General features: G+C 36.8%; 3 protein-coding genes across 7 annotated transcripts in view; 1 reads left to right on the top strand and 2 right to left on the bottom strand.

Annotated features, from left to right (window-relative positions):
- Window positions 1-3,586: 3,586 nt before the first annotated feature.
- LOC131437245 (uncharacterized) lies at window positions 3,587-5,468 on the bottom strand. Its single transcript, XM_058606469.1, has 3 exons — window positions 5,384-5,468; window positions 4,958-5,175; window positions 3,587-4,899 (listed from the first exon to the last, which is right to left on the bottom strand). The coding sequence occupies exons 2-3, from the start codon at window positions 5,105-5,107 to the stop codon at window positions 3,676-3,678; spliced, it is 1,374 nt and encodes a 457-aa protein (XP_058462452.1). The 5' UTR covers window positions 5,108-5,175; window positions 5,384-5,468; the 3' UTR covers window positions 3,587-3,675.
- A 186-nt stretch (window positions 5,469-5,654) lies between these two features.
- On the top strand, window positions 5,655-7,280 carry LOC131437246 (RING finger protein vilya). 2 transcript variants are annotated; one of them, XM_058606471.1, is made up of 6 exons: window positions 5,655-6,323; window positions 6,382-6,446; window positions 6,507-6,629; window positions 6,696-6,944; window positions 7,001-7,033; window positions 7,101-7,280. In XM_058606471.1, the coding sequence occupies exons 1-6, from the start codon at window positions 6,203-6,205 to the stop codon at window positions 7,221-7,223; spliced, it is 714 nt and encodes a 237-aa protein (XP_058462454.1). In that variant the 5' UTR covers window positions 5,655-6,202; the 3' UTR covers window positions 7,224-7,280. The 2 variants fall into 2 exon arrangements, with proteins under 2 accessions (XP_058462454.1, XP_058462453.1); XM_058606470.1 differs by having other exon boundaries at window positions 6,507-6,944.
- Window positions 7,281-11,441: 4,161 nt separating this feature from the next.
- The window catches only part of LOC131437705 (serine/threonine-protein phosphatase 4 regulatory subunit 1-like), a 474,879-nt gene continuing 464,655 nt past the window's right edge, over window positions 11,442-21,665 (bottom strand). For all 4 annotated transcript variants that reach the window (XM_058607222.1, XM_058607223.1, XM_058607224.1 and 1 more), the window contains 7 exons: window positions 20,611-20,781; window positions 20,286-20,465; window positions 13,414-14,924; window positions 12,896-13,343; window positions 12,705-12,827; window positions 12,511-12,646; window positions 11,442-12,443 (listed from right to left, as the gene is read on the bottom strand). In XM_058607222.1, the coding sequence (XP_058463205.1) occupies window positions 12,052-12,443; window positions 12,511-12,646; window positions 12,705-12,827; window positions 12,896-13,343; window positions 13,414-14,924; window positions 20,286-20,465; window positions 20,611-20,781 (2,961 nt within the window). In that variant the 3' untranslated portion in view covers window positions 11,442-12,051. The remainder of the gene's footprint in view (window positions 12,444-12,510; window positions 12,647-12,704; window positions 12,828-12,895; window positions 13,344-13,413; window positions 14,925-20,285; window positions 20,466-20,610; window positions 20,782-21,665) is intronic.

Raw genomic sequence — 21,665 nt, 5'->3', positions numbered from 1 at the left:
GCGATGCAACATTTGTCCGGAACTTGATGAAGAGCGTTCGATCAAAAGTTTGAAAATTCGTGAAGGAATAACATAAATTTCATCCGGTTTTCATTATGCTCAAGTTTAACCTCGTACAATAAAGGATAAATTTTTATTTTGAATAAAATATCGTTTTTTATCATAATTTGAAAGAAAAAATTGTGGATAGCTTATTTTCGATACACTCCTTATATGGAATATTTCTCGATATACACCGCACGAAAAAATCAGAATAAATAAATGCTTCAAAACAAAACAATTTAGTATATGAATAAACCGTAATTCGCCTCAACGAGAGCTACCAATTGAAGTAAAAGTAATAAGTATAACTTGTTCTTTTGCTTACTGTATTGCACTTATCATACTATCTGTTAACATTTTTTCAGTGCTAAACAAACTTTCTATTTGTCGACTTTTGGAATGGTTCGTCTGTTGAATGAAATTCAATTACTTTATAGAAAATAAATATCAAAATTTCAAATTTTGACTAAAAGTTTAAACTTTTCGCAAAACAGTTCACAGCACTTTTAATTCATAAGACAATTTAGAAAAAATTACAATTTTCTTTTACATTCTAACTTTCCCTGAGAGAAAAGATAATGTGCAGCTAATTTAAATCCAATGTCATGAACGCAATGAAAAAAAATATCGCAATCAAAGTGACTTGTAATACACCGTTCATTTAATTTTAATTTTGTTTCATATATCAGAAGTGATCTGCCAAACATTGCTTCACAGCCTATAGGTTTCGTCTTTTCAGCACTATTCATAACATTCATGAGCAAAGTTAAATACTACTTCATAACTCTTGAAAGTGAAGACGATAGGTTTAAAAGAGCGTAATTCTATATAGTTTATATGCGATATTTACTTTCGTTAGAAAAAAAAACATTTAAATATGAAAATGTTCACACCTCTATGTAGGCATCATGCTCAATTATTTTTGACGTTTCACTTCTGGGTGCACGCTAAACGCAAACTATTAAACATGACTGAACTAATAGCCTTTTCCGTCACGAGATGGTGTTACGGTGATGTCTTATTCGATTTGTATTGAATTCGTTAAAGTGATCCAAATTGATATATAATATATTTGAAGTTTAGTCTAGCCTGATTTTTAGTCAGGATAAATATAACAAGATTGTAATTAAGAAAAAATATCTCAAAGGAACGATCTTACCAGTATCCTTCTTCCAATTTTTGAATTTTAGTTTCAATCACACGATTTACTTGTAAATTTTCACACATTGCATCTGAATCTGAACACCGACAATGACAATGATGGCGCTTCTGTCACTTGGGCGTTTTTTTAGTTTCGCGAATCAGCAATATTCAATAAATAACACTTTTCACTTATCAACACACACAACACAACGGCACTATCACTCAAAATAACTGTTTCGATCAATCACTTCACTTTAAGTTGATTTATATACATTGTAATTAAACTTTTGCTAGGACAACACTTAGCCACCGCATTGGCCCGGTGGGTCGAGTGTCATATACCATTCGACTCAATTCGTCGAGTACGCAAAATGTTTGTATGTGTGTGTATGTAACATTTTTTTCACTCACTTTTCTCGGAGATGGCTTAACCGATTTTCATGAACTTAGATTCAAATGAAAAGTCTTGTAACTCCATACAAATTTTCGGAATTTTGTTCGAATCCGACTGCCAGTTCCGGAACTACAAAATATTTACTATTTCAAATTACTTACTCTCTTTTCTCAGAGATGGCGTGACTGATTTTAACAATCTTTGGTTCAAATGAAATTGCTAAACTCCTTCCTGATTCCCGGTTTTCGGTTCACGACCATAGACTCAAAAATGGATCCCAATTCCTTTTATCGAATCTTCGAATATACTGGTTCCCGGATTCCGGTTCCGGAAGTACCTGCAATTTTACATGAATGATATAAATATACGTACGTACGCGACAGTTGGTAAAAACTTTGAATGCAAAAACCGGATAAATACATTTGTTTTGGAAAGCTACTATTATACAGCTTCAGGATCAAAATATGCCATTTAACTAAAGCGTAAACAACAATGTTTCGTTTTACTAAGAAAATATCGTATTTTTTATTTGTTTGTTTTTGCGGGGATTTGTTCTTCATGTTTTCAATATGAAGAAAAAATCCAGCAAAACTCATCGTATTTTGGTGGAAGAGTTTGATGACCATGCACTAGCTGAGCGTGCCAAAACTCATTGTAACGTGCCAAAACTCAACAAAGTTTAAAGATAAAGAACTGGAGGAGTGTCTCGATCAAGACCCATCACAAATGCAAGAAGAACTTGCAAAATCACTCAAAGTTACACAGCCAGCCATTAGTAAACACCTAAAACCAATATGCCGAAAGGTAGGCAATTGGATGCCGTATGAATTGAAGGCAAAGACCGTTTCTTCACTTACGAATAACTACTCCAAAGGCACAAAAGAAAAGGTTTTTTTGCATCGAATCGTTACTGGCGATGAACTGTGGGTGCTTTACGATATTACAAAGCGTTGAGTAACATATTGATACACCTAACATGCATAAAGTTTAAATTCTCAGGACGATACACTTCGAAAAGTGTACAAAAATAGAAATGACCACATGTTCATAATAGGGGTCTGATTCAAAATAGCTGGAATGCATTGGTAAATTTCTAATGAAATATTGGTTTTAAGCTTATAGTCTAGTTAACCGGTAACCGAGAAAGCAACATTGAGTTACATTTGTAACTAAATACATTATTATCGCCGTCTGGTGAGAAATGGGTGCGTAAATGCTTTTAAAATGTATGTATAAAGTTACCTGCGCATTTATCACAACCACAGTAATCAAATAAACCTAGATTTCTTACTGTACGGAGTCACTTACAGAACCTCTAGTGAGAAGCAGGTGTACTTTTTTCCATTAGATACTGTGGTTGTGTTAAATGCGCAGGTAACTTTAACCATACATTTTAAGAGCATTTACGCACCCATTTCTCACCAGACGGCGCTTTTGGTGTCACGGGCTTTCAACTACATTACTATTATACTATTATTACAGATCTAGATATATTTTATTTAGGACAGCAGCTAATGGCAAAAAGTACACCCCTTTCCCACTAGAGGTGCTGTCAGTGTCTCCGCACAGCGAGAAATCTAGGTTTACTTGATTTATGCTATCACACTGATGTATTACATTTATGATGCCATTTATTATTTTTCTTGAAAAAGGTTGATACTTCATTCCGACGCGAAGCATGGCCTTCTTCTTTAGACACGTTCGTAGCCGATTCATAAGTGGAACTACCGACCTGAGGTGTAAATAAACAACAGCTCTCAATTAATTTCACTCATTTATTTTCAAATGGTAATTCTACATTTACAAATTAGAATTTATGCCTCGCCTCTTTAAACGATTTTAAATTATGTAAACGTAATTCAACGATATCTTAATGTTAAAAATAAGTTCAAATATAGAATATGCTTGAATGATTTTCTGAATTCCAAAACTTGACAACTGCAACTGTTTTTTTAATCCTAAATTTTTATTTTGCTTTCTTTTCAAGGCATCAAAATAACAACTATATATTGGACTTAAAGTATCTTATTTATAGCCGAATCTAATGCGGATTACCCTACATTTACTTAAAGATATGGTTCTGATAGCATGGTTTCCTACTTTCTAATACGAGAATCTACTTTCACATCAATTTTAGATCTATTTCTCAACATCGTATCCGGAACGGTTCGCCGTCGCTTCGAGTTATTTTGCACTTCTTTACTGCAAGTTACTTGGCTTTGCCTGTCGCGTTCCTCGCGGATTTTCTCGCGCAACGACCGTAGTTTACTCGGACTTATCAACGCCGACAGTGCTGATGTGCGAATGGAACGATTTCTTCGCGGTGTTTCATCAGACCTTACTGGACGGTGACTTTTCCTTCTTTCTTTGGAACCGTGATTCCGCAGTACGCTATCAAGCGAATGTCGCCGTATCAAGCTTACATTAGATGAGGAGGAATTCGATGTTTTTTTCGTTGAAATGTCGTCCAACTGTTTCTGTTCTACTACTTTTATAGATTTTCGAGGGTGAGCTCTGAGCTTGGATTTAGTGCTAGTAGAAATGTTTACCATATCGATAGTAAGGGATGAAAGTAAAGTTTGCATTCGTTTGCTATTGCTATAGGGTATCTTGTCAGGTTGCTTTTTCGCTTTGTTGGCATTATCTTCTTTTTTCACACGGCTTTCTAATTGTACGCTATTTAAGTCTTTCCTTTCTTCAGCACCAATGCTTGTTTCTCCGGACGATCCCAAAATGGTTTGTACGTAGTCTTCATCTCCTTGCAAGCTTACGTTTTGGCTATTAATGACGACCATTGCACTGTCACGTCCACTAGAATCTAAACTTCCTTTGCTGGAAGCAGGCGAAGAGTCAATAGAAATCAAGAGAGACTGATTCTTTTTCTTAGCACTGTCAGCTGCGTTTTTCGTAATGTTGCCCGCTTCTGGGACTGTTGCAGTGACTGTACTGGCAGGCGAAATTGGAGAATTGGACAGGACATCAGCTTCTGATGATGGTTCTACCGTTTCTGGACTTTCAACTTTGATTCGAAAAGGCAGTACTCGCACTGGTTTACTGCTCTCCTTTGTCGAAGCGATTTCCATTACTGACGAAGATGAAATTGAACTGCTACGTTGGGTTCCCCGATTATCCGCTATGGCCCGTGCAGGCGGTGGAGGGAGAGAAAACGGGTCCTTCATTATACCGATACCATTCTCGATCATATATTGACGCAATTTTGTATCTGATTCAGTTGCCTGTCGTTTAAAATTATATGCCACATTCAACTGTACAATGCACAAATCGCATATCATTGGTGGCAAGTTTTCCATTTCATCAATCTAAAATCAAGGATAACATCACTTGGACTAGTATTGAACATTTCTTTGTGCAACTTACCTTTAATAACGTTACATAGCGCAATTTTTCCGACATCCGATTCAGAGAAGAAACATTGTACAGAGCATCATGGCTCACAATTTTTTGAAATATATTTCTTGAGCCCTCAGTGAGGCATATTCGACATATTTTTGATAAATTTTCATTCATTTTTTCCAATTCAAGGACTAAGAATCAGTGATGGAATGCAGTTGCGCTGCAGTTGTGCTCAGAATACGCTGAAATTAGTACTGCCTTTTCTGTCCCGTTGTGTTGTGACTCTGTTGCTTACGAGTGCAAAATAAACTCTGAGTTGATGGCGATTGAAAAAATGGCGCGACACTTTTCCACTTCAATTTTTTTATTATAGATTCTAGTTCTGAACACTTTTCAACACTTGAGAACTGCGTAAAATCTTGTGAAGTAGATTTCCCAATTTCAACTAACCTTAACTGCAAATAATTAAGTTGCTTTTCTAGACAACGGTGAACGATGAATTTCCTTTCTACGCAAAAATTGTGCACTTTTGTTCATAACTAGGAATGTTCGGTTTGATTAAGTAGATATGTCCAAAAAAGTCGATTATTTTTCGAACAATTATTCTTGCCCGACTTATGGCAAAGATAAGAATTTTATAATTAACACCACCATCAAGTGTCAAAACTGTACACAGTAGTGCTCATAAATTTCAGATGAACTGTCATGAACCAAAAACAACTTCGAACAATAGTCAAAACATGAAATCTTTTCATATTCTATTATAGATGCCATCTACAATAGTACATGAGAAGTGAATTGCGTTAATTTGATATACATGAAACAAATGTCAGCCTTTCATTCACATCTGCTACATTAATCATTAAGTTGTTGAACATTTAAGGCGAAAAGTTCGAACACCCCTATTGGAAACCACAAGAGAAAGCATAACTCACACAAGCATCTCAGCTAGTTCACCCGTTCGACTAGTGTTGGTATACTTGATGGAATGGATTGCTCATCCTTTTCTAACACTGAAAATATCATAGTTGTGCAACAGAGCTGGGAAATGGGATTTCTCAAAATGTTCATCGATATTCATCAGCTGATTTGCATTGCCCAGCGAGTTTTAACAAGCATGATTGAACTGTTCTAAATTCTCACTATCCTTGTCCAGACGAAGTATAGAAATTATTGTTTATTTTAAATCAGACACGTGCGAATGATCGTTGGATATAATTATAATAAATAATGTTGTTGAAAATATAATCTAAATCACTACAACTTTAAATGGCTTCAACACTCTGGATTCACTGCAATTTGTGTTACTATTTATTCTATCGGAAGGATCGCAAATTTTACCAGCTTTCTTGTCTCCATGTGTTTTGTAAGGATTGCATGGCTCAAAGCAGTAAGTATAAAAATAAATTATGTAATGCCAACAGGATAGAACATAAAAACTCTTTAAGATCGCGGAACGATTTGCCCTGTATGCAAAAGGCAAGGGATTAAATTTGTAGAAATATGCAATGCGGTTTGTAATAATATTTGCAGTACAGATTAGACCATCTCAATGAAATTGTCTTTTTCGTAGATGGATAATAAAGTCAAAACTCTCTATGCTCCAAATACTTCAAAGTCTATAGAGCTAGCTTCTACTTCCATAAATTTCCAGAAAAAGCAAAAACAACATCTCATTTCTCAGCTGATTGCAACCGTAAGAACTATTTTAATGTCACCGTCAATATTCAATAATATGACTTCAATTACGCAATACCTTAAGGAAGAAAAACTTGAAAAAACCGAACAATTTGAACAAATATTGCGGCAGAAGATCTACGAATATCAACAAAAATATATCAAAGTGCGTGCGCAACGGCGCAGTATGCAAGATGCGCTTCGGAAACAAGTTGATTCATCCCCGGAGATCACACCGAAACTACAAAGAGATCGTAACAAGCGTCAAACGGACTTTTTCGAGAGCAACTCGGAAAGCATAAACAGTGACAGATCTAAGAGAACTTCCAGCAGTGTAAGTGTCAAGTTTCTTATTACTATGACAACTAAACCAATTAACTTTTTTTGCAGCGCAATTCTTCCGATTCATTTCTGAATTTAAAGGTAAATTTTTCATTTCATAATAAAAACATTTCATCTTTCATAGCACTATAATTTTTACCCAATTAAGGGAGTTTCAACGTCTTCAGAGTCAATACACTCAGTAAATTTTGGCACCACACCTTCCAGTGGCCCTTATTCTGCAGGTGGGATAAGTGATCTCTTTTACGGGATGAAAATTGGACACAGATAGACAAATTATAGCAGACTCTCATTCCTTGTAATTAAAATATTAATTCAACAGATATTAAAAGCAATTATGATTTAATAAATTACTAGACAAACTACAAACAAGTGCCTATTACAGACTCTCATAGTAACAGACTGGCGAATATTTCTTAGGCAGCCAAACGAACCGTCGAATTCCCATGCTCTTGCCAGTTACCATTTTAAAATCGGTGTTTCAACTTGACAAATCTGTGTCCCATCTTAGTTGCATATTTTCGATCATGACTTGGGAAAAACATTACAAAACTCTACCGTAGAAATCTGTGAATTTTGATAAAATCTGTTTTGTGACACAGAATCTGTGTGGCAAAATAAAAAAATAAAAAATCGGTGGTTTTACAGAAAAATCTGTGAATATGGTAACTCTGGCTCTAGCATCGGAATTTGACGGTTCGTTTGGCTCCCTAAGGCCATGCCCACCAGTGGGAAGCTAAATGCGTGTCTATTATATGATTACCCATTGCGTTACTATTTTACTTAAACACTCATTTCTGCACCGGTTGTGCATATCACGGTTACTGAAGCTCAACCTCGTTTCCACACCGGCGGTTGTCATTCTAGCAATGCGTGAAAATAGAAACGATTAATACGGTTGGAGAGCGTTGCTAAATTTAATAACCTGCTGATAACCGAACGAGTGGATATCTATATTTCTCAACCAGTTTGGCAACTGCCGGTATTCGAAGTATTCGCCGATCTGTTACTATTCTCGATGAACATTAAAAAAGGTCCCAAGTGCAAATGACAGTTTCTCTTGGTTTACGTTCTGTTCCATTTATTACGGCAAATTCCAGTAATTTCCAACAAATTCTACAGTGCATATCGAAAGTTAATAGTTTTTGCTATTATCCTATGTGAAGTGTTAGATGGAAAGATTGCTGATTAGACCGTAATACTCCAAAGAGAAAGTAAACAGAGAAACTGTTATTTGCACTTAGGACCATTTCTCGTGTTTGTCTTCTATTAGCCTTCTTGACAACACACTTACAATCACAAATGCAAATGAGATTAGTTTGTTTTCATCAGGAAACACATGCATTAAACACGATTGAAACTATCAATCAACATTGGTCGACGTCAAAATTAATTTATTTTTAGCCGGATATTACTTACGTACTGAACGTCAAAATGTTCCGTGAACTTGACATTGTGTGTCTCCATAAGAAGCTTACAATTCATGTTGTGGTTCCGTAACCGTCCCATGACGGTGATAGTCGCCTGATGTGACGTGTGAATCGCTTATACATATTGTTTTGTTTTCATCAGGAAACGTATTGGTCATTCATTTTTACTAGGGTCGCTTTTCATTTTTCACCAGGCAAAGAAACCTCAATTAGAGTCTGTATAATAAAAATTCTAGCACCGCTTGCATTTCTCGGTTGATTTTTCGGAAGGCCGTAAGAGCAAGTGACAGTGCTTCTTTGTTTACTTTCTCTTTCGATTATTGTGATGTGATTATAAAGATTCTCTTGGAACTCACAGTTTTGTTTGAAAGTCGAAAGTTTCGAGTATCATTTTATGCAAAGAGTTGAGTGACAAAACGTGGAAACCTCTTGGTAATTGATAGAAGAGAAAGTAAACAAAGAGAAACTGTCACAGGCTCTTACGAATAAATAAAACAAGAACGGCTTGCTAAGGATACGTTTGTTCCAGTTTCTGCTCTATTTATAGATCTTCTAGCTACATATATAGATCTAGCTACTGAATTTGCTCTAACAATCAACCCTATTCCGTATTTCGATCGAATCGGATTACTTCAATCGAATTTGATAATTTGCATTCTGTTATTCGATCGAGTGATGCTTTTGTATGGGAAACTCGAACGATCGGGATACAGAATGCAAAATTTCGCATTCGATCGAAATAATGTGATTTGAATGAAATTCAGAGTCGGGGTGAATGTCTTTGCTGAACGTTGGTTACAGGATCAATATTCTAAACATACCCTAAGTCCTTTCATTTGAATCTACACAGAAAGAAATAATGAAATTTACACGAGGTGTAAATCAATAGTAACATGGAATAGACATGGGTTGAATCGAAATTTTGATTGAAAACCTTCATCGATGCAAAACTAAATTGATCACCTTTTTAGCATGATATCCGGGATATCATGTACGATATCATGTCGAGTTGTTAAAAATCGCAACTAGCAACACGGATAATGGCATTGAACGCACTCATTTATGAACGTCCCCGATGGTGAGGAATTCTGGCAACCGTCAGAAGGCTGGCTGCATTATGGCTGCTGTCAAAATTGTCCAGGCGAAATTGCGTCATTATCTCGTTGTACGTGTCTTGTTTATTTCCCTCCTTTTTCTTTTTTCTATTTTTTATTCGACTTCATTTTATATTCGTCAATCCCGCATGTACGTACAAAAAACGAATCTTGAGACGAGGTAAATGAGATTGAAATATGGGTATGTTTGGTAGTGAGAAAGTAATGTTATTGGCAATAACATTTTCCATGATTAGTATATATGAAGGGCAATAACTTACTGCCTTTCATATGTATCTTTTATAGAAAAAAATAAAACCAAGACGCTTAAAATGTAGAACCGATTTAAAACGGTTCTGCCAATCTTGTATGGCAAAAATCCGACAGAAAAGAACCGTTAATAACCGCTAGGCGAAATTCTCTGCCGGAAACGGTTGTTGCATTGTTGCCAGACTTTTGCCGGAATTCTGGCAGAATTCCGGCAAAAATGGCTGGCAGACACAGCCAGCCGTCTGGGGGGAAATCTGCCCGCCGCGTACAAGTGGGTCACTTTGAGAGTGACAATCAGAGATGCCAGATCTGCAGATTTGTCTATAAATCTGCAGATTTTGGGCATAGTGCTGCAGACATTTTTTGTTGTGCAGACTTTTGAAAATCGAGTTTTTCGCAGACTCTCGTCCAAATTTACAGACTTATGAAATTGCCGCGACCTTTTTTTTTTGCTCGCCAAATCAGTTTTGCGTGTCATACTTAATAGAAAAATTGCTGCCAGCAAGGCATATGCTTGCTAACTGCAGATTTTTTTTTTCACATTTACAGACTTTTTAAACCCTGTCTGCAGATATTTGAAATTTTCACCTTGCATCTCTGGTGACAATAAACAATCATAATTTTGATTTTATCATAGAATATTAGAGTTCGTTAAACGATATCATTTCGATCATATGTGCACACTTCGACATGACATGCTGCTCATGTGAACATGTTAATACTTCCGTTCCAAGTCTAAGAGCAAATTCAGCAGCTGCAAGATTCAGTCTATAATATAATTGAAACTGAAACAAACATTTCCCCAGCAAGCCGTTTAAGTTTTATTTATTCGAACAGTTCTACTGTCAAATTTAAAACTGGTATACGCTGCCGTTCTATTTTCCCTATATTTGAAACAGATAAAACGCTGCTGGGGCTGTCAGTTAATTTTGCTAATTTCTAGATTTAAATTTTAACTGACATAAATTATGCATCTAGAACTAGAATACTCCTGAACATGCCCCAACTGTCCCATATACATATTTCTTATAGTTCAAAAAATCAAATAACGAACAATGGAATCGTAATTGTTGAATTTTAAATTGAATTCATTATAAATTCGAATAAAGAACTTTATTACATATTACCTGAGAATTCTATTACGCCCTAATTCAAACAGCATTAAACTTTTATAGCAAGTCTCTGCTATACGGAAATAGGTGTCAGCAGTGTGCTTCTGGAATTTGAGAACAACCAGACTCGTCTCCGTTTCGTGATAGTACTAAAAATTCATTTTTTGAAATTCAATTTTTTTTGTTTCCGCATATTTGTATCCAACATAGTATTGTAGTTTTCCATTGAAGAAAACTGGTAGCTCTGGTATTACACTTTCGAGCGGATATGGTAATGAAGCTCTATTAAAAGATTACCCTTTTGATCAAAAGTGAAGAACCCAGAACAATCCAAGCCAACAGTGTTTTTCGACGAAAACCATCATAAATTTTCTCTATTCGATTTATGTGGCTTCTTCAATTTGTTTTTCTTTTCGTTGGTGCGATTAATGACCCCAGTATTGATAATTAATACATGTAGATGTGTTAATTACAGAATAGTCATAGGAAAAACAATACTACAAGTTGTAGTATATCTTGAACTGTATTACCCTCCCGTGCCCCGAAGGAATGTTCTTTTGTAGAGTGAACGAACAATACCATATCAATTAAACTACAATATATTTGTTTATCTTTCACTTTCACACTTTGCCTAGGTAAAGTCTTTTTAATTGCATCGCATTACTTCTTGTGTGGACATATTTCTATTTACTACTTGATATTTTAATTATATAATAACGCAATAAACTAATATTTGTGAACCGATTTATCAGTAATTTGCCATTTTCCTACTGCTGTCTCTTTTCGACGAGTGCGTCGGATGCACGTGCTTTTTTTTGGATTATAAGAAATACAGTCTAGATTTGAATCGATAGTGTTGTAGTGCTGTAAACTAACATTGAATCCTTTGTTTATTTGTCCATTGCTACGTCTTCAAATCTCAAAATTGTACTTTCTGACAGTGTCTGAGCTAATACACAATTTTAAAAACATGTCTGTTCAAACAGTCTGATTCTAGTTAAAAGATATTTAGCTAATCAGTATTACTACAATTCAGCCGAACTATTAACAATTAAATCTCAATCGAAAATCGGATGGAAACATTGCGGAACGCATCAGCATGAAAACTAGAAAACTATTTCTGGTGGATGATTGATTTGCTCTCTCGCAAGAGTTGTTGTTTAGAAATAACGATTTAGAAGCGATGCTATCTTTCAAAACTCATACTCTTGCTGCTGGTTTGTATCGAAGTACCACGTGTCATTGCTCAAAATTGGAAAACCAGACTGCTGTTGTTGTTGTTGATGCTGCTGCTGTTGATGCTGCTGTTCCCTTGCATCTTCTATATCTTCCATCAAACTGGAAACGGGATGTGGTGGTGGTGGAGGCGACGACAATGATGAGGTGGATGAAGTAGAGGAGCTCGAGCCGGAATCTATGGTTGATCCAGTGGCAGTCATTTCCGGCGCACCGACAGCAATCGATTCATCTTCCGGACTCTGGTAGCCATCGGTGTGACCGCGCACATCCCGATCCGGGTCGGAGCGCAGTTTAGTGAGAGCCTGTTCGATGGCATTCGTGTCTGGTGAGGCGGAGGAAAAGCTTGCTGGAAGGAGTATGTAATGCGTTTTAGTTAAATAGTTCGGAGGAACTTCGGATCTTTCAGAACTTACCGTGTGGAAGAACTATATCTTTAAGGAACTTTCCTAGTTGAATTCTCACGTTAGGCACGGCATCACCCACAAGTCCCAGAATGTTGTGAAGCACATGTTTACGGAACGTTTCAACTTCTACGCTGCCAGTTTCCAGCTAGAAAAAAGATCCGGGTTAGGATCATCCACCAAGTTGATGATGTTGTGATTCTTACCATCTTTCCTGCAGTAATTATGTAGGTTTGCCGACGACGCCAATTGGTACTGTGAGCAAAATTTTCTGTGAAGAACTTAAACACGGAACCATTCTTCTGGAACTCTTGGGCACATTCAACAAACTGTGGAAAAAAAGAAAATATCAAGCTGTGAAAATTATTATTTCGATGCACACAAGATAAGAACCTACCGCATCAACTCCAGCTTTCCGTACAAAATCATACTTATCGATCATTAGTCGCATCGCCAATCCGGTCAGGTACAGCAGGCAGTTCTCCTTCCGAATCTTGTGGTGCATCCTAACGAGCTGCACAATCTGCCGGGCAATTGCTTCCCGGAACCGCCAGTTCATCAGATTCAGTGGCTGTTGCAAACACAAACTGAGCTGGTCCATCAGCGTTTCGTGTTCGCTGCCGTCGATAACATTGAGGAATTCTGCCAACGTGTTCACCACTTCGATTTTGATTTCATCCGAATCCATCAGAAACTCGGTGTACGGGGCCACCAAATCTCGCGTGGCTTGTTCACGTCCGATGATCAGTGCAACCTTGCTGATCGAAGCGGCCATCGTCCGACGAACTGTGTTCTGGATGTCATTGCACAGGGCAAAGAAGTGACTGCTTAAGATAGGCCAGAATCTGAGTTAGAAAAAAAACGGGGAAAAAATTAAGTGAACCTAAGCATTTCATTATTCAACGATTAACTCACTTTTCTCCAAAGGTCAACACAATTGCCGGGAAATTGAAAGCACATTCGAAGCACAGTTCCTTGTTGATGTTTTTCATGTGAACGAAATCTTCCAGTAGATTCCATTCAACTTCTTCGTTCTGCCATTTGATGATGTCTTTCAGGCGTTCACCTTCCTTACCGATGGCAAGTGCTCCCACTCCTACGGTTACAGCTTCCATTTGCTGATGATAACCGACACCGCCGACCGCTGGCGGGTGCTTTTGCTGTTGCTGGAGATCGGAACAGTAGCGCTCCACATCGGTATCCAGTTTATCTGCTTCCGAATTGTTATTAATACTACCGTAGGACGAATCGCTATCATTAGCGGGATCGGTTTCCTGTGTAACTGTGACCCCAACTGCTGCAGCTGCCGGAACCGCCGTCGCCGCCGCCGATGTTGCAGCAGTTTCCGATGCTAGTTTGGAATTGTTGTTCTTGTTGTCCTCCTGGTACTCTAGTTCTGTCCGTGCGATGGGCACTGGGGTAGAAATCATTGGTGTGGAAGCTCTAACGGCATTATTATTGCTTATATCGGATTTTTTCACGCTATCACCGGTCGTGTCATCATCGATAAAGTCGAGATCAAGTGGCAGTTCGGGACTAATGTACCAAAATTGGTGCGAGTTAAAACTCTGATCGACCGACTCGTCATCCGAGGGTGGTTCCTCGAATCGTGAGCTCTGATCGGACGACGATTTCTTTGTTCCTTCACATTCAGGCACTAGTTGGTTATCATTACCGCTATTACTGGTGCTACTGGTGGTGTCACCATGAGCGGTAGTACCTCCTCCACAGTCTACACCCGCACCCAGTGCATCCAGTTCATTCATCTTCATTCTAATAGCCAACATGGAGTAGTCATCATCGTCCGGACCCCAGCCGCCATGATAGTCGTCAGACTCACTTCCGCGGCCAGTGCCGCTGCTTCCTTGTTTTGCGAATGCATCCGTAAAGTTGTTCTTCAGTGGCCAACAGTAACGCAAGAAACGGTTCAGGGGATTCTTTTCGTCATAATTTCTACCACCTCGATGCAACTGAACCGGTGGCGGTGCACACAGGGAACTCGACGACAGTGACTTCCTGACGTAGTACTTGTAGGAAAAGTCGGAAATTTTCGAAATACCTCCGTCGTCTGAGTTCGAACCGGTCGACAGTCGTTGGGATCTCCGATCGGCGTACACGATCGAGTACAGATACACCTCAACGTTGATCATTTCGTCTCCGCGGGCCTTCCAGGGTTCTTCGTTGGATTTTACCAAGGAAAGCAAGGCATACCGGTGGATCGAATCGCGGAAACGTTTTTCGTAGCTTTCAAAGTTTTTCACCAGCACATCCGCCGTCGGTTGATTGCCATAGGTGACGCGCCGCATGTCCAGCTGGTTGAAGGACTGCTGGTCGGCAGCATTCGTGACCATCAGTTCCAGGTTACTGTTGTAGGCCAGCCCGAGCACACGTAGCTGGGCGAAAGTGGTCAGAAACTGTCCCAGATTCTGTAAAACATACATGCGATATTAGGAACATGTTTTGCTCAGTTTGAGTTCTGGCTCAGATCTCAGATAATCTGAAATTTAAAAGAGTAGTTTATGTTCGATTTTTTAGAGAATATTCCAAAGTGCAATCAACACGATGCATAGTCCCAATCATATCAAACCTTTATTTGTGCTTCAGGAGTTGATTGTGTAGCTTTCATGCCTTCAGAAGAATTTTTGTGTGGGAAAGTACGCTTTTTTATATAATCTAAATTATCATTAATCTATTTAGAAGTGATTTAAAAAAGACCGGAGAGCAATGTCAGAGACATTGCCGGATGCCATGGATACGAATGAAACTGGCATGCTTTTTGAACACATCAATATCGATAATCGTACGTACTAGTTGATTGATTGTGTGAGTTTTGTCAACTTTCAATGCGTCACTTGCATAATTGTATCAGTACAATTATAAGGCGGAACACAAAAAAATAAAAAATTCAATGTTCAAATTCATTCATGAATTGAAAAATCTACAACAAATCATTTTTAGCCATCTAGAATTTCTAATTTAAGTTGGAAATAAATCTATATATATATATATATATATATATATATATATATATATATATATATATATATATATATATATATATATATATATATATATATATATATATATATATATATATATAAATACAGAGGTAAAAATAAAGAATTTATCTTTCACATGAATTAATTTATTAACACTCCAAATACCAAGCCTCAAAAAAAGTTGGAACGGTAACTTTGAGCTGTCATAGCTCAGCTGTTTTTCAACGAATCTGAAAAAATTTTACACCCTCGAATTTTGTGAAGTTCGTAGATTGATTCAAGCATTTTGTAGGAGTATTTTGGTAAAGAAAAGCATTTTGGTAAAGAAAAAACCAATGAAAATTTGAAGTTCCAAGTTTTTTTCACGCGCTCAATATACCCTATCTGCTTTCCAATTTTCTTTCCTTCGGCATAAACGTCGCATAGAAAATATTGAATACTTCAACTTTACCGAGTCATAACTTAGTTGTTAGTCAACCGATCTTCAAATTTTGTTCACCATTGGAAAGGTACTACTTCCACAAATAAAATGCACTGGAAAAAAACTAAAAATAGAGTTGTCTGCCCAAAGTTATAATGAAAACTGTAGATAGATGACCTAAGAAAAGATGAGACTTTTCACAATGATCGTAAATATCTCGAAATTCAAAGCGATGACCTATATATTTTTACACAGCATTCGATTGCTAGTGATACCAGCTACAATTTGCGCTCGACTACCATTCCTGCACAATCAAAAGAAAACATTAAAGAATCGAAATTTGGTACAAGTACAGAGAATTTCTATTATTGGGAAAATTTTGCCAAAAAAAAAAAACAAATCAAAACTTTGAAATTTTATGACACATATTTTTTTATTATTTTAGTTGGAAATTTATTATGAACAAAATTTACAAAAAACTGAAACTTGGATTTCACTGAAAATCTTAAAAATTTTGGTAAATATACCTAAACTATAAAAATAACTATGTTTTTGTATTGGACAAAATATCTAACCAATTTTTATGCACAACCCAAACGGAATTGATAACTACTAAAAATTAGGTTTTTTGTTTTAGATTTTCCGTAAAATCTAAAAAAATCGGTAGATTCTGATATATATTGCGTTCCAACGTTTCTGCAAATCAAAGTGAAAATATTGGAATCCGTTTTGATTTCATCTGTTTCAAAGAGACGTAGATTTGTTTTTTTTAATAATAAAATAAATTTTGCGACCACATAAAAATTTTAAATTATTTCAATGGCTTTGTACAATAAGAAATAAAACGTAAAATATATGAATTTCATATACTAACCCATGGCAAAAGAAACCAACTACAATTAAAAAAAAATATTGCTTGATTCATGTTTTACAAGCAATTAAAAACAAACCATATATCTTAAATTCCCCGCTATCCTAAACAACATCAATTATAATCGATAGAATATTAAAATTTAAATATCACAAACTTAGAATTATTTCGGAATGTATAGAATTCGAAAATTATTTGAATTTTCTATTAGTAAACAGTTCAGAAAAAGTAGAATTCTGAATTTAGCACAAAAAATCACACGAAATTAAGTAAAACTTGTTTTTATCCACCTAGATGTGTAATGATGCCTTTCTCATATCTCTCTTATTCTCATATAAAATATGTATTCTTCAAACAGTTTTGTTTGATTTTTGAAAAACATGAAAGCTAGTGCATGAACTAGTGTAATCTACAAAATGAAACAGTTCTCAAATCGGTTAGGCCATCTTTCTCAGTGAAGTGAGTTCCACTATTTCAGGTACTTATGAAACTGAAATCGCTTCGAATATTGGCTTTGCAGCAGCCTTTGCGATTAGCACCAACCAACCAATCTATTTGCAGCTTACAGTTGTCTTCGTCTTGGAAAACAACCTCTCCGTTTGAATGCTTTTTACTTAATGAAACCCTGTACCTATGTTATCAGAACATCAACTTCCTGATGGGAAGGGAAGGATAAAAGGAACATGGAAGGGAAATGGGAATTGGGTGTGGTGGGAAAACAGCACAAAACATAATGAAATAAATCGTCCTGCATTCCCGAACGGATGCTGAACGATCTGCAGGTGCCAAAATGCACGGTTGATAAAACCTCCAACCATCGAGAGGCCTTAGAGATTTTACAAAAGCGACACCATTCTGCATTCTCCGAAAAATGCAGAACGATTTCTTCACGAATGTGTACTTGAATTAATTTGACACTTTAGAAGACAAAAATACCTTATTTTCATATATAGCTAATAAATGACTTACCGAGTATTTTTCAATGAAAAAACCCAATGTTTGAACATAATTTGAAAAAATTTTAAAAAACATCTCCTTCGATTTTTTTTATGAACATGCTCGAGAATATTTTCTGTCAAATACAAAAAACGGATTTTTTTTCGTTTGACTAAATGTTAGATATAGCAGTTTAAAAATAACCCGTTTTTGAACTAGTTTTGCTCATAACTTCGGCTCAGAAAACGCTACCTGAATGCGTCAGTCATTAAAAATCGGTTCTAACAAACTCTAAAAGATGTTCAAAGATATCTATTAGAAAAGAGAAAAATATAAATGCTATAGCAAAAAATCTGATTTTGTGAGGAACACCCTAAGTTGTAGATACTACTATGGTGTCCTCAGCAAAGCTGCTCGATATAAGTTTATCTACAATTTTGCCGAAGAATGCAGTCCTCTATCTCAATACATCCGGAAAATAAGTTTTGGATCACCTTAATAATAAGAGCCACCCTAATACCATGTACATCGACATATGGCTTATCTTCACTGGTCATTTGTTTTGAAGACATCATAGCTCTAAAGCAGGGGTTCCCAAACTATTTTGGGTCATGGACCCTTTACTAAAATTAACTTAGACCTCAGACCCCCATCAACAAGTTCCTTTGAAAATTCAATTTCTTGCTTTTTTAATATTGATGTAAAATACTTACGAATTTCTACGGATGGTCAAATAAACACAACTTTATTAGCGTATTTCAAAAAACAACTTATATCAAACAATAGGGGGACGATTTCTAGACCTCGTCGACCCCCATAGTCAGTTTTCGTTAACGTCGACCCCCGCGAAAAGGATATCGACCCTAAGGGGTCTATATCGACCACTTTGGGAACCCCTGCTCTAAAGTATAAGGTTAAGCCACAAATGTTTTGTCCCCCTAAATTGTGGATCCGGACCACTGTGCAATGCAATTTAGCTAAGAAATTTTAAAATTTCCGATCTTTTACCTATTTTTTGAGATTCTACGGCAAACCTACAACAAAATCAGAATTTGAGTAGTTATCAATTGCGTTTGGGTTGTGCATAAAAATTGTTTAGATCGTTTATCCAACACAAAAATATAACTATTTTTAGAGTTTTAGGTTATTTACTAAAATTTTTAAAATTTTTAGTGAAATCCAAGTTTCAGTTTTTTTTTGTAAATTTTGTTTATAATAAATTTCGAACTAAACAATAAAAAAATATATGTCATAAAATTTAAGAGTTTTGATTTGATTTTGTTTGGCAAAATTATCCCAATAATAGAAATTCTCTGTATTTGTACCAAATTTCTTGAGCTTCTTTGAACGGATATATAATTTTGGTCATCAATACATTGTTTCTGGTAATGATTCCAATATTTTGAATCAAAAAAATGTACAAGTCATCGCTTTAATTTTTGAGTTATATATAAACATGTGAAAAAAATGAAAAATTCATATATATTTATAAATTCATCGATTTCTCAATGTTTTCTTTTAATTGTGCAGGAATGGTAGTTTAGCGAAAATTGTAGCTGGTATCACTAGCAATCGAATGGTGTATAAAAGTATATAGGTCATCGCTTTGAATTTCGAGATATTTACGATCATTGTAAAAAAGTCTCATTTTTTCTTAGGTCATATATCTACAGTTTTCATTATAACTTTGGGTGGACAACCCTATTTTTAGTTTTTTTCAGTGCATTTCATTTCTGGAAGTAGTACCTTTCCAATGGTGAACAAATTTTTAAGATCGGTTAACTAACAACAAAGTTATGACTCGGTAAAGTTAAGGTTCTCAATATCCGATTCGCGATGCAACTTGGAACGAGAAAAATCAGATTTTCATTAGTTTTTCCTAAACGATCGTCAATAATGATATACTTAAAATAATCTACAAACTTCACAAAATTCGAGGGTGTAAAATTTATCGAAATTGGTCAAGTAGCAACTGAGCTATGATAGCACAAAGTTACCGTTCCAACTGATTTTTTTTTAGACTTGGTGCTCCGCGTAACTTTTTTAGGCTTGGTATTAGGAGTGTTAATCCGAAGGGTTCATGATCCGAGAAATTTTAATCATGGTTTATTATTATCACATGAAAATTGTCTCTTTCCCGTAAATCAAGACTCATTTTGCTCATTTGTAGAATCGAAATTTTATCAGCGAGCGGGTTTCTTTCCGTGTACAGCGAAAAAAACATTAGCGAAATTAATACCATTACAATTAGGAAGCCGTATAAAATTATTGGACAAGACAAATATATATTTTTTCACAGTTTTATCTATTTTAAAAGTTTGAACAACTTCGTACCACCTTGGCATCGGTGGTCATCCGCGCTCAAATATATTTTATGGAACGAAAACGGTCTTATCACCAGGTGATCTACGTTTTCTTCTCCTAAATGACCCGTCAGAATAGTGAATTCAATTAACAGCTGGAGAAAAAATGTAGAACATAAACCGCTCATTATTTATTCAAACTTTCGCTCGCAGGAATGCGCTCGAGCCGCGCCCCTGTGCCCAGGCAACTAACTTACCTTCAGTGCTGCCATGATCACCCACTGGCTGGGATCGAACATGAACTTCTTCATGGCCGGAACCAGCACCTTCCGTCGCTTTTCCAGCGTACAGAGTAACGCAACGATGGGCAGCACCTCGGCGCAGGCTTTCCGCACGGTCCAGATCTCGTCGTCGCACAGTTTCATGAAGATTGGCAGCTGGATGAACGAATGAATGAATGATGGTGAATGAAAGAAAAAAAACGAAACGAATGAGTACCGAATAATTACTATATTGACAGCTGGCCATCGCCGCCGGTAATCGAAAGGGAGGGAGAGGAGGGTTGGGTTACAACTAACTTACCAGGCTCTTCTCGAACAGATCATCGCCGAGCACCTCGCACATTACCGGAAACGCGGTGGCACATTCCCGCCGGACGAAGTGTTCCTTGCAGCGGCACATCTCGACGAACCGATCGTACACCAGATCGTACGTTTTGGCGTAGCCAACGATCGGCACTATCTTCACCATCAACTGCCGAAGTGTGGGTGAAAGAAAAGCGAGAATGGAAGTAATACGCTAATTATTACGATATTTGGCCAAAGCTTTATGAGAAAATGATCATTTTTTTTTGCGAAAAGGTTGGCTGAACTAGCTGATATTTTTAGGTAGAGGTAGGCTTGTCGGTTGGTAGTTATGAGCGCGAACGGAATTCCCGCAGTTCTTGGATGATCTGAATCGCCGGACGGAACTTGTTGCTTTTAGAGCAGTAGCCCAGCTCATCAAAGCTGGCTGTGATATGGAATTGAAAGTAACCATTTCACAGCCACTTTGAGAGTTTAGAATACGCTCTCTCTCTCTTTCTCTCTCTGTTTGTGTGTGTCTCTCGATCGTTCTCGTTCATCCGGTGGCTTTTAGGCTAGGATTTTCGTTCGTAACCCGATGTTGAAGTTTATCCTCTAAATGCACATAAATTACACATTAATGAGCGTATCGTTTTCCGCCGCGATGGTATCCATAATCCGTGAAAGCGTTTATTTTTTTTTGTAAGGAATAAGTTATGCACTTGCGGTAACCGCGGACAATCACTTATAATTAGAAACGTCACTTTATATTCAATTTACACTACCATCACCAGGAGTAAAAATAGCAAACTAGATGATGTTCGCATTTGATAGAGCGAGCGAACATAAATGGAATTAATTACCACTAGAATCCATTATATTTCTCCTCCGGCTTACACGCTTACGAAGCGAGGCAAAAACCGTATCGCTCTTCAAAGCTGGCTGTGATATGCTATTAGATGCTTAGACACATTTCACAGCCACTTTGAGAGTGGACACAGAACTGCTTATTAGTGTTGCCGGTGTTACTACTCCGGGGAGGGTGGGATCCCCGTTGACTCCTTCCGCTGATTG

The sequence above is a fragment of the Malaya genurostris genome, chromosome 3 (genome assembly GCF_030247185.1).
Source record: "Malaya genurostris strain Urasoe2022 chromosome 3, Malgen_1.1, whole genome shotgun sequence".
NCBI lineage: Eukaryota > Metazoa > Arthropoda > Insecta > Diptera > Culicidae > Malaya > Malaya genurostris.
Note: the sequence above shows the minus strand (reverse complement) of the source record. Positions and strands in the feature narration are given on the sequence as shown.

Bases quoted from the DNA above. Each gene is read 5' to 3' on its own strand.
- LOC131437245 (XM_058606469.1), bottom strand. From the start codon at position 5,107: ATGAATGAAAATTTATCAAAAATATGTCGAATATGCCTCACTGAGGGC. The intron at 4,900-4,957 runs GTAAGTTGCACA...CCTTGATTTTAG, and splicing joins GCTATGTAACGTTATTAAAG to ATTGATGAAATGGAAAACTT.
- LOC131437246 (XM_058606470.1), top strand. From the start codon at position 6,203: ATGGCTTCAACACTCTGGATTCACTGCAATTTGTGTTACTATTTATTC. The intron at 6,324-6,381 runs GTAAGTATAAAA...AAACTCTTTAAG, and splicing joins GGATTGCATGGCTCAAAGCA to ATCGCGGAACGATTTGCCCT. The intron at 6,447-6,506 runs GTTTGTAATAAT...TCTTTTTCGTAG, and splicing joins TTGTAGAAATATGCAATGCG to ATGGATAATAAAGTCAAAAC.